General features: G+C 31.6%; 1 protein-coding gene across 3 annotated transcripts in view; it reads right to left on the bottom strand.

The window, feature by feature from the left end:
- Nucleotides 1-1,463: 1,463 nt before the first annotated feature.
- LOC143054160 (cadherin-89D-like) overlaps nucleotides 1,464-12,153 on the bottom strand; it is a 134,111-nt gene continuing 123,421 nt past the window's right edge. Inside the window, exons 6-11 of one of the 3 annotated variants that reach the window (XM_076227075.1) lie at nucleotides 10,332-10,442; nucleotides 9,490-9,624; nucleotides 7,559-7,723; nucleotides 6,568-6,652; nucleotides 4,828-4,958; nucleotides 1,464-2,072 (exon numbers count right to left, since the gene is read on the bottom strand). In XM_076227075.1, the coding sequence (XP_076083190.1) occupies nucleotides 1,596-2,072; nucleotides 4,828-4,958; nucleotides 6,568-6,652; nucleotides 7,559-7,723; nucleotides 9,490-9,624; nucleotides 10,332-10,442 (1,104 nt within the window). In that variant the 3' untranslated portion in view covers nucleotides 1,464-1,595. Of the gene's footprint in view, nucleotides 4,283-4,827; nucleotides 4,959-6,567; nucleotides 6,653-7,558; nucleotides 7,724-9,489; nucleotides 9,625-10,331; nucleotides 10,443-12,153 lie in introns of all 3 variants that reach the window. The other 2 variants (XM_076227078.1, XM_076227081.1) reach the window with 2 other exon arrangements.

The following is a 12,153-nucleotide window of genomic DNA, read 5'->3' as shown; positions in this document are numbered from 1 at the left end:
AAGCATATAAGATGACATCGAACATGGTTGTTTCAATGACGAGAACCAGGGGTGAAGATATCCATAGTTTTTACACAGAAATATATATATTTGTTACAATTTTTTCACTTACCAGACGGAAATCCAAAATTTAAGTTCAAATAAAATTAGAAAACGCCATGTTGAAAAAGAAATACGACAAAACGAAAGGTACGATTTAGTAAATGTTAATTCTTGTGCTCCGGAAGGGTAGTTGTTTGTTGTTTCACAAGTGGCTACCGCCGTATTACTTATTTTAAGTGAAAGAAAGCAGCTTATAAGTCGCATTCTATAATGACACACACGACGAAAATATGATTCGAGTAAGGAAACGACAAATGGAACCTATTACTGATCATGTCTGATACAGACTTCCAACATAAGTTAAGCAGATCATTATATAGTGTGTAAAATTTTCGAAGAAATTGCTTTAACCTGACACTTTTGGTTCAACAGCGTTCTTGTTAGCAGCAACTTTATCAAAACAATCATACAAGATAATTTATTTCTTGGAATATCCTTACTATTGGGTGATATCTATCTCCTTGTACAGGCGCTTCTGGAGTTCTGTTACCAATAATGTTAACACATTTAAAAAAAGAAATTGTCTCTGAAATGTCAACCGACGTTTTTAGGAACAAATTTTAATCATTCAACATGCTTTAATTGAAAAATTAGCATTTACGCTGTTATGGTAAAAAACCACTAATTCATAGCCCCATTGCTTTCTATGTTAAATTCTACAATTTCGAGCATAAATGGCTACTTTGTCTTAAGTTCAAATAAAGTGGCAGTTATTTCATGTCAAAACTGTACCTTATCTTGACTTGTGCTGAAAAATTCAACATACCGTTAATTGCATATTAGAGCGTACTGGTTTCCGAAAGTTTGATAGTACAAAAAATAGGAATTTCTGATCTGAACAATAGGTCAAATGCGCCCTTCTATCAAATTTCATAAACTTATGGACTTTGAATCACTGTTGAACCCTTGTTGAAAGATTTATTTGAATAAAAAAGAATCTTTCTTTTAATACCACAACTAACCAAATATACCCGCTATTGACAAAGATACAGCTATGCGTAGGAACCATTTTGTTTGAAATTTTTTACTACTTTCTTGGATGTCCTTTCCGACCGGGCCTGACGTAGTGGTTCTATACCTTATATATCTTGGTTTGTTTTATGTTTTTTTGGGTTTTTTTTTTGTTTGTTTCGGTAAATGAGAGCTAGGCTTTTTGTTTTATCTGTATCGTTTAATAACCGTCTTGATATCCAAAAAAACTTAGAAAGAGCGGTTACCAATTGTTAAAATCAATATTAATAAACTGCACTGTATGTATAATATCTTTTTGTAGGATTTCGTAATAGATATGCCAGTATTCATTTTTTTTCTTTCAAAGTATCTCGATTAAACAGATATCTAATAACAACAAAAACACATCACCGTATTAGCAATACATTTAATAAAAATACATTTTAATGATGAGACTAGTATGCAGTTAGATTGAATTTCTCATTTAATGTTTACAGAGGTTCAGGAATATATACATTCAGTTTTCATTATATAACAATTTTCTATGGAGTTTGATTCTCCTCATCGTCATCATTAAAATGACATATATCGTATTCAGCGTCTTCTACATTTTCGCTGCTTTCTTCTTGGTCTATTTCCTCTGTGATATCCGCAGACAACTTAGCACGATTGACATCTGCATACTGCGCAAATAAAATGTCATATGACGTTTCTTTTACGGTCGCTTTAGCTTCGTCTACATTATGATATGTATTGTCGAAATGCGCATCTGGTGCAGAAAAATTGGTACCCTTAATGTTATTATGTTTATTCTTTGCGAAACACAGCTGTCGACGCCACCATAAAAGCACTATTGTGACTACAATGATAACTGCAGCTAGTACCGGAAGTATGATCATAATAATATTACTTCCGGTTGAATCGTCATCATTTTTTCCTGATGTTTCGTCATTTTTCACTTTGATTTTTACATCGACAGTTACATTAGTCGTATAACGCAATTTTGTCACATCATGAGCCTATAAACAGAAAACTATTATTATACATCACAATTTAAATAAAAATATTATGACCATAACATCTTTTGATATACAATGCATATAGACTACTATCAGTGTGTAGCATCATCACCAAATATAAGTATACACGCAGCGGTGAAAAAAAAATATTGCAAGGTCAGGTAAGGTCAAAGTGTTCTACGTTATGATGACAACTACATTGTTTGTTACTAATTCTTGATAATGTAGCTACTATTAACGGTGGCTCTTTTTTCTTTTCTTGGCCATTTTCTCCTTTAATCTATCTAATCAGATAGGTTTTGTTATCATTTATCCTTCGAATATTCCGTTGATGTTTTTGTAGAACAAGGTATATCATATTTTAGCCTGAAAAACACTATATTTTTGTTCACACAGAAAATGTATGTACATGAAGCGGATGAATTATACGGCGAATAGTTGGAAATAGTTGCATCCGGTACGGGTTTTAGAATAAGTACGTCTTGCTATTATTATTTGCTTCAGGGGTACCTATATCCGGTGCTGATGGTACACTGTGGCTACGTGACCGAGGAAAAACACTCGTAGATCACCAGAGAAGAACAATATTCTGCGGCTGAAAACGGAAAACTTCTACACATCAATTGTAAATGAATGGTAATGTTATGGTTTAATTTTATTTTTTATCCATATCAACATGATCCAATAAGATATTGTGTTACTATCTTAATAAAGGTTATGCAGCAATAGTATATGTTAAGTGGCTATTTATGATATAATACAAACAAATTCTTTACTAATCACGTCCTCCTTATATCATTTGAAAAATGTTTTATTTTGAAATAAATGAGTTTGTTATTGTAACATTCAATTGATCTGATATAAAATAAATATTATGCGCTGAACGTGACTAATCTGGAGGTAACATCTTATATAATTATAAATAGCATGTTAATGACATTGCTTTGCTTTGGTAATTAGCTATTAAATGTTGAATGATAAAAATGAAGAAAAGATCTATGATCCGGGTGAACAAAATAAAAAGTTTAACATTCACAGGAAACAACAGTCTATAAAATCACGTGTGCGTTTTATTCGGCCTCCATTAATATTGAATCTGTAGAGTCGTGGGGAAAAGTGTGACGAAAATATATAAAAACTACAAAGGAACAAAGTGAATGAAATATTGCCTGGACTTTAATTGCAAATTGACGATACTCTTTATATATATCAGGAAAGTAAAATGTGTATATTGTCGTAAAAAAATCAATAAAGGTTTATCATTAATGTATCAAGATTTCTTATAATAAAAGTCTAACGTCCTGGATAATTTAGAATGAATAACGGCTCTGATCGATTTGTTTAAATTGTTTAATAACTTATATCCCTCTCGCGTCATCTAAATGTAACCGTTACTACTATGAGCAAACAAATATTTGTATATATTTATATATCGTATTATCTAATCAAAATTACTCTAAGCGCTAAACAGTAAAACGCTAAACAATCAATGCAGTTAAAAGTGGTATAAAACATCAAAACAATCAATGCCATGAGAATGAAATAACGTTTTGAATACATATAAAAAAAAATAATCATAATTGAAAGGCATGTACTTCAACAGAAAGAATAAGTAAGAAGATGATTTCGACTTATTTCTTTTTCTTCTAAAGACTCTGCTTAACAAATTCATATTCCATTCTATTACTAGCGATTGGTCACTAAAATATTTGCAATAAATAGTTATAAGGATATTAAATATAGTACTGTGTTTTTAACATTTGCAAAGAGGTTACAATTGCATTGAGCATGTATTTAAATATCATTCATCAATGTTTTTCTATGCCGCTTATATCATTGCTTTTTTTCTCCATTATGTATCTGTTCCTCTTTGCCGCTGCAGCTCTTCTGTTTGCAAATATCACTATAATTAGTAGTATAACCAACACAGCAGCAACAATCGGAACAATGATGACTATTAAATCATCATCATTTTCTTTACTGCCGGACATTGTTGGTGCTGTAGTAGGAGCATGCGTAGTTTTAACTTCCGGTGAAGTAGGTTCAGTTGATGTCTGCAACACTGTTGTTTGCTCTATTGTTGTTGTTTCTTCTTCCGTGGTTGTCTCCTCCATTGTTGATGCTTGAAATGTTGATATCTCTGGTGGAACAACAACTGTTAGATTCAATGTAACATTCATAGTACCGAGTAATGTTCTGTTACTAATTGCCTACAAACAGAGTTTCTGTATTATTCTAGCTTATATGTTTCACACGCTATGATTTCAAAATTTCAATGATAATTAATATTCTAGCCTCTACCTTTGTAAAATAATCGGCCTGCTGGGATATATCTAATCATTTTTAACTTGATTTCTTCTACCGTGTTAAACGAAAAACCGAAGCAAAACATTTTCTGTACAACTTTTATTCGATGATGATAAATCAGAAAAATTTCCGACAGGAATATCTATGCTTTTTAATGCTTGTCTTTTCAAAGATTACATGGAAATACGTAATAAAAATGAAAGCAATTATACCAAATCATAATTTCTAAAGGCCAAACCATACCGTCTATGGTATTATTTGGAGGTATTGAAGTCATTGGTTTATGCAAATTAGTCTCTTTAATTTTGATCTTTTAAATTAAAAATAAGATAAATATCTATGAATGGAAAATAACATATTACTGGCAAGGCGCTCTCAGCATTAATTCAAACTTTAAATAAAACATGCACAAAACAAACACAAACAATTAACATCAAATGCGCCATACCTGAATATGCAACAACACAATGAAATCTTCTTTGATAGTATTATTTGTTGCGTTTTGGAGTGATTCTGATACGCTTATTGTACCATTGTTTATATTTATCATAAACAAACTGCTATATTCGTCTGGAGTTACTAAAATATAATTACATTTAAGAGTTTGAAATGTGAAGTGGAAAATTTGACATTAGGTATAAAATAGTACACATTTTCCTTCTGACGACTCTGTGGAAATTTAATTTTTAAGGTTCTGATCTACCTAATATGTCAGGGACACTGTGTCTTAGGTCTTATGCAATATATCTGAATGTGAAATTAAATGCTCTGATTTCTTTTATCTTCTTGTTTTTCAGTGTCTTATGGAAATCTGACTCATATAAAGATAAGAAGAGGTCGGCCAAGTTTGATCCCATAGGAATGCAGATTGTTTGTTGAAAATCATAAATTCTTTATTGCTTGATGTTTGCAACAGAAAATGTTTATGCATAAACATGGAAAAAGTAAAAACACAAAAATACTGAACTCCGAGGAAAATTAAATAGAGAACACTACGTCTATCAGGTTGATTATGCAAAGAAGATGAACAGGGACTCAGTACGGATAATTTCAACCATTACTGAATAATGCAACAATTTTAAAATCTACAACAGCTATCTTTTTTTTCCTTGCAACAGACATTGGCCACATGCAGATCCATCAAAGAGTGATTGCCAGAGATTTCAATGTCCAAAACAGTTTAGCAATCTCACAGTACGATAAATCAGATTATAAATGGACATGGCCGTGTATATATGCACGCCAAAGATCCCCAACGTACTCCTGTCGTCAGCCTAGGTTTTAATGTGGCTTGTAATTAATATAAATATATGTAACCATAGTTAATACCCCTAGTCAATTTGTATATTGTGTTAAGATCTACACTGGTATATAAACCATGAGATACATTTTCTGATTTTTTTTATTTTTGTTTCCTATAGTATTGATATCTATTGCGTGTAATTGATATCTTATGATGAGTTTTTAATTGGTAGAAACTTTCTGTTGTTTGTTTTTTCATACTGCTGAGTTTTTTGGGTTTTTTATTGCTTACGATATAATAAAAAACCGATGAAATTAACAATTGAGCAGAAAATGCATTAATATTAGAAATCACGATGTAGTACGGGTGCTAATGAGACAACTCTCCATCCAAGTGAAAAATATGTAAAATATTAATAATTATAGGTCAAACTACGTTTTTCAACACGGAGTTTTTCTTTGTTTTATAGTGAATATGATTTTAACACAAAATTGACTGTTGTTCCCCTAGTTATGATTTTTTAACCTATTAAGACTGTTTGATACACTCACACATTATTGTCAAATATAATATTATTTTATGCGAGTGTCATACAAGTCAGAGGTTTAGCTAGCTATAAAGCCATCTTTAATCCACTACTTTCTACAAAAAGAAAATGCCTGTACCAAGTCAGGAATATGACAATTGTTTTCCATTAGTTTGATGTCTTTTGATTTTGACATTTGATAAGGGACTTTCCGTTTTACATTTTGTTGGACTTTTCTTATTTTACTTTTCTTGGTACATCAAAGCATGAACTTAATTCGAACCGAAGTTAAAACCTTTTACGAATGCCCATATAATATATAACTAGAAAGAATAAGCCATTACATATTGAGTACGAATTGATATCGATGGATTGACTTTTTGATGTGTCATATTTTTTACAATATACAGTATGTTTACCTTTCCTGATATAATACAATATCACAGATGCGTTGACACTGTATATGTCCTCGGCTATCAATGGAGGATTAACTGTTATTTCACCCTTAAGAAATAAGTTTCAGCATAAGTTTTAAATGTTTTATAAAATTATAACCCTGGTACTTTTGATAACTATTAGTAAAGTTCAGTATTAAAAGAAAACTAAATAAAACTTGATTCCAGAAGCAAAATATGGAACAACTTTCAATAATATTTTGATTCTGTGCCTCTTTTCTTTTTTTAAATAAATACTAAGCAATTTCCAAAAAGTATCAAAGATTTGGTGAGCTTTATATACTCTATCGTGCATATGTTTAAGATAGATATATGAAGATGTGGTATGAGTGTCAATGTGACAACTCTCCATTCAAGTCTCCATTCATATAAGTTAACCATTATAGGTCAAGGTACGGTCCCCAACACGGAGCCTTGGCTATGTTTAAAATGAACATTTAAAAATTAATGTTTACATATAATTATATATCCAGTCTATTCTTTTTAGTCCACGATGAACTGGAAATTGTAACAACACATTCATGTTTTCATTTCACTACAGAGAACTCGGTGGGTGGGTGGTTTGAGGAGACGAACTTCTGTTTCATTAACCTGTCAACATTTTATCAGTTTAATCTGGCATGTGGCAGGTGCGATCTTTTCCAATCTTAATTGGTTAGGAAGTTAAGTTTTCCGACCGAATGTAAGTGGTTCTTTATGGGCACTCTGGCTTCTTTAACCAATTTAAACTGACAACCACAAATTAGCGCAACAGTGCTGAAAGTGGCGTTAAATAATTAATCAATCAATCAATCATGTTAAAGCTATAATAACTTTATTTTAAAGTAATATTTGAGATTAGTTGTACATTGACTGTTCTGACCAACCCTTAATGCATTTGTACCCACTTATATTCATGGTTCAGCAATCCCAATTATAAATGCACGCACAAATTTCTATTAACATACATACAAACCTTACTTTCATACGATGTATTACCAATGAACGATTTCGTGTAACAAGTTTTACATTTCTTGTTACAACCTTGTAACATGTCAACAAACTTTGGTGGTTCATCATCTAAATCTATTACTGTCATTGTCAGTGAAGATGTTGCGGTCTTCTGTTTTGGATTTTCATCCTTCAGTAAAAAAAAAACATACCATCTTTATTATTCCGAAGGTTTTACCTGACAGCAATCATTTATTTTTTACTGATTTTATCAATAGCGTATACACATTCTTTTATTCAATGTTCAATTATTAAGTACATGTAAGTAGTTATCAAAGGTACCAGGGTTATAATTTAGTACGCCAGACGCGCGTTTCGTCTACATAAGACTCATCAGTGACGCTCAAATCAAAATATTTGTAAAGCCAAACAAGTACAAAGTTGAAGAGCATTGAGGATCCAAAATTCCAAAAAGTTTATAAAAATGACCATATAATTGATATTCATGTCAACACCGAAGTGCTGACTACTGGGCTGGTGATACCCTCGGGGACGAAACGTCCAGAAGCAGTAGCATCGACCCAGTGGTGTAAATAGTTTTCAAAGGTACCAAGGTTATAATCTAGTACGCCAGACGCGCGTTTATTCTAAGTATATGCTATTGCTTATTTTTGTATGTGAACAATCCGATCATTTATTGTTTTCCACTTTCTGAACATATATACTAGTATAACTTTGAAATTGCTTACGCATTACGTTTTGGCGAACATATTTAAAAGTCATCAAAGAGAATGTCAAGATTAGCTACAAATAAGATCTTCCATAGCGTGTAACTTTTGGGGCCCAAATATCGCTTCATAACTTTATTAATTACTTGTTGTATAATATCAGTAGAACAATGAGTTATGCACAAATAACAGCATTGATTCATAATATAAATATAAGCCACCCTAAGTTACAGCATTGGTACATTCTTTGATTTGAATATTTTGGGATCATGCCACACTTCCTTTCCTTATATTCATCTGCCTATCTCAAACTTTGCACTGAAAAGCAGTATCTATTATCATAGTAAATTTACCTCGACTGTATTATGAAACGGGACTGATACCGGGCCTGGACATAGTAACAACAGTAATTAGTTACACGGCAAATCCATAAATGTTTACCCGCTTCAACTCAAAAATATTAAGATCAAGACCAACTATAAAATCATTAACTCCCATAGAAGTCACGAAAAGTTGGACGAAAATTGACCATGTACAATGAATGTTTTAAACTTTCAGACAAATAGGAAGAAGCTGCACGGAAGATCGTAAATTATCTAACACGCTGCAACTAACCTCTATGAAGCTGCATACCAAATATAAAAAATTTCCTTTCATAGAAACCAAGAACACTTTCGTACCAATGCTATTTCGGACAGAATGATAGAATGACGGACGGAGACGAGGGATTATTAATAGGCCTCCGCGGTTAGCACAGTACTGCCAGGTAAAAATGTAGAGAAGATATCAAGGGCCAATAAAACCAGGAATTGAATAAAGACAGACAACATTATGAAAAATGGCCTTCCCCGAGATCTTAAAGAAGAAAACCAATATGTTTTGCTCAGCTATAATGTACTTCATATTTTTCATTGTCATTGATATATCAAATTTCATTAGTAGAAAATAGTCATGAGGCGATTGAAAAAAAAACAGATATGTTCTCAATTGTTACCATTCAAACACAACTGTTACCCTGTAAATATGGTTTTAATAGGGTACAATTGTCATATCTTAAATCCATACAAGACGTCACTAGATAAAACCACGCTGCTGAACACACATTGTAAGCAATACAACGTCCCATCAATCTATTATTGCTGTATAAATGATATAATTTTATCTTTTTACAATATAGACATGCATTTACATTGCAACTGTAAAAACTTAGATAAAAATAACAATTAACCTTTATGATTACATTGAGGTAAAGCATTCCATTATCTCCAAGTCCACATACTATTGTTTCATAATCCAATGCACTTTTTAGATATAATGTTCCATTATCGTATATATCAAAATATTCGGTTCCATCGTGTCCAGTCTGTTAAAATGTAAAATTTCATTTTAAAAATTCAGGACAATATGGGCGTTACTTTAACCGTCGAACTCACTTGAGAAAAAATATAGTTTTGCGTTTTACATGACATCATAACAAACATTTCTAGATTAATTTTTCTTTTAGCATTTTGAAATATTATTTCTTTTACTATCTTAAAATTTATTTTGTGAAAATGATTTTTCGAAGTGAAACACTGGTATGAAACTTTTTCTGATCTAAGATAAAGGTAATGCGATCAATATGATGGATTGATTGAGACAGTTTGAAATTGTTCGATAATTATATTATTAGTTCTTAAACACAAGTTTTACAATAATTTGTTCTGCACTTCATACAGGTTACACTGTTTACTAATGAATCTAACATTTAAAAACAATCCAAGTGCATTGTTATATATCGACATATACCTGTAACTTTAATTCCCATGTTTAATAAAAAAAAAAAAAAAAAAAGGTTCTAAATCTGCTGCGTGTTTCTAATGTATATGCGATTGATCAAGAACGTTCGAGACCAAAACATAAAAAGTGTATAAATATATTACTTAATTTCATGAGGATATTACAAATTGTTTTTTGTCGTAGTGTGAAATTTATCTACAAATGTAAATTAAACACATAAATCGATTTCCATGTTAAACCAAAATTTTGTCAATACAAACAATTTACAGATTTATAAGTTGCATTACTTACAATAGTAGCATCGCCTTGTTTAACGACAGAATATTCCAAACGCTGCTTTGGGCAGTCCTCATCTTTAACGCGCTTTCCATATTCTATGACAGAACGGGAAACCATATAATCCTAATTAAAAATTCACAATATTAGATAAACTTAGTTTCATAATTGTGTATGGATACGTCAATGAGATAGTAACCTAATAACACGAAACATTATGCAACAAGGAACATTTTTTAAATGAAATTCATTGATAGGAATAGTATGCGATGACAGTTATTTGCTAAAAAGGATCGTTATGATTTGGTACAACTATTTTGCTTCATATATTTTAATAAAGTTAATACACCTATATTACCATAGAAGATTTAATAAGTATTTTAAATTTTGCTATTTATTTATGTTTATTTGTGGTCATATAACTCTTCCTCTGTAAAAATATTGTATATCCTTGGCTTCAAAATCTTTGTGTTGGAGCATTCCTGGTGGAGGAAAATCGAGAAAAGAGTTTCGCAAACACGAAATCAATAAAGTGCTAATTTCAGAGCTCTTCAGCTTCGTACTTTATTTGGCCTTTATCACATTTTTAATTCGAGCGTCACTGGCGAGTCTTTTGTATACGAATTGTGCGTCCGGCGTTCACAACTTTAATCCTGGTATCTATGATTGGTTTATTACCTTAGCCGTATTTGGCACAACGTTTTGGAATTTTGGCTCCTCAACGCTCTTGAACTTTGTACTTGTTTGGATTTTTAACTATTATTTTGATCTTAGCGTCACTGATGAGTTTTATGTAGACGAAACGCGCGTCTTGCGTATTAAATTATAATCCTGGTACCTTTCCTAACTATTTACACCACTAGGTCGAAGCCACTGCTGGTGAACGTTTCGTCCCCGAGCGTATCACCAGCCCAGTAGTCAGCACTTCGGTGTTGACATGAATATCAATTATATGGTCATTTTTGTAAATTTCCTCTTACAAAATTTTGAATTTTTCGAAAAACTAAGAATTTTCTTGTCCCAGGAATAGATTACTTTAGCCGTATTTGGCACAACTTTTTGGAATGTTGGGTCCTCAATGTTCTTCAACTTTGGACTTGTTTGGCTTTTTAACTATTTCGATCTGAGCGTCACGGATGAGTTTTATGTAGACGAAACGTGCGTCTGGCGTATTAAATTATAATCCTGGTACCTTTGTAACTATTTACACCACTGGGTCGATGCCACTGCTGGTACCTTTGATAACTATTATTCATTTAATCTTTCAATAATGAGCACTAATATATGAAAAAAAAAATAAAGAAGGTATTGATTATTGGAAGATATTTTGTTATTTTATCAGGCATGATTATTTTAATATACTTTTAAACTTTAATATTAAACATAATGAACCTATAAGGTCCTAGACAAAACTTTAAATATAAACGATCTTCTTACATAATTTTCTTATTTTGACTCAAAGAGAAGTCCGTGTCGCTCTCTATCGTTTTCTAACAGACAAGATTTATTTACAGTATTATTCTAACATCAGTTTGTATGTAACCGGATCTACTTACAATGACGATTAAAGGTCAAGTTAAATGTTGGAATTGTTGATTTTAATCAATCAACTTAAATCATAATGACACATTGTTGTGTGGAAACAAATATTGAATTTTAATGGAGTTTCTTATCTTTTGTCACCACATTATGAATATTACTTGGCAAACCTGCAAAAGGGCTTGCATCATTGGGTTGGTTTATGACTTTACACATGGGTTGAAAAATCAATGGCTTGTTTTTTTTAACAAAAAAAGCTTCTCAAATTCAACTTTCATTAATCATGAAATTTTAAAAA

Source organism: Mytilus galloprovincialis, chromosome 12 (assembly GCF_965363235.1).
Source record: "Mytilus galloprovincialis chromosome 12, xbMytGall1.hap1.1, whole genome shotgun sequence".
Taxonomy (NCBI): Eukaryota; Metazoa; Mollusca; class Bivalvia; order Mytilida; family Mytilidae; genus Mytilus; species Mytilus galloprovincialis.
The sequence above is the reverse complement of the archived record's forward strand: the minus strand, read 5'-3'. Positions and strand labels throughout refer to the sequence as shown.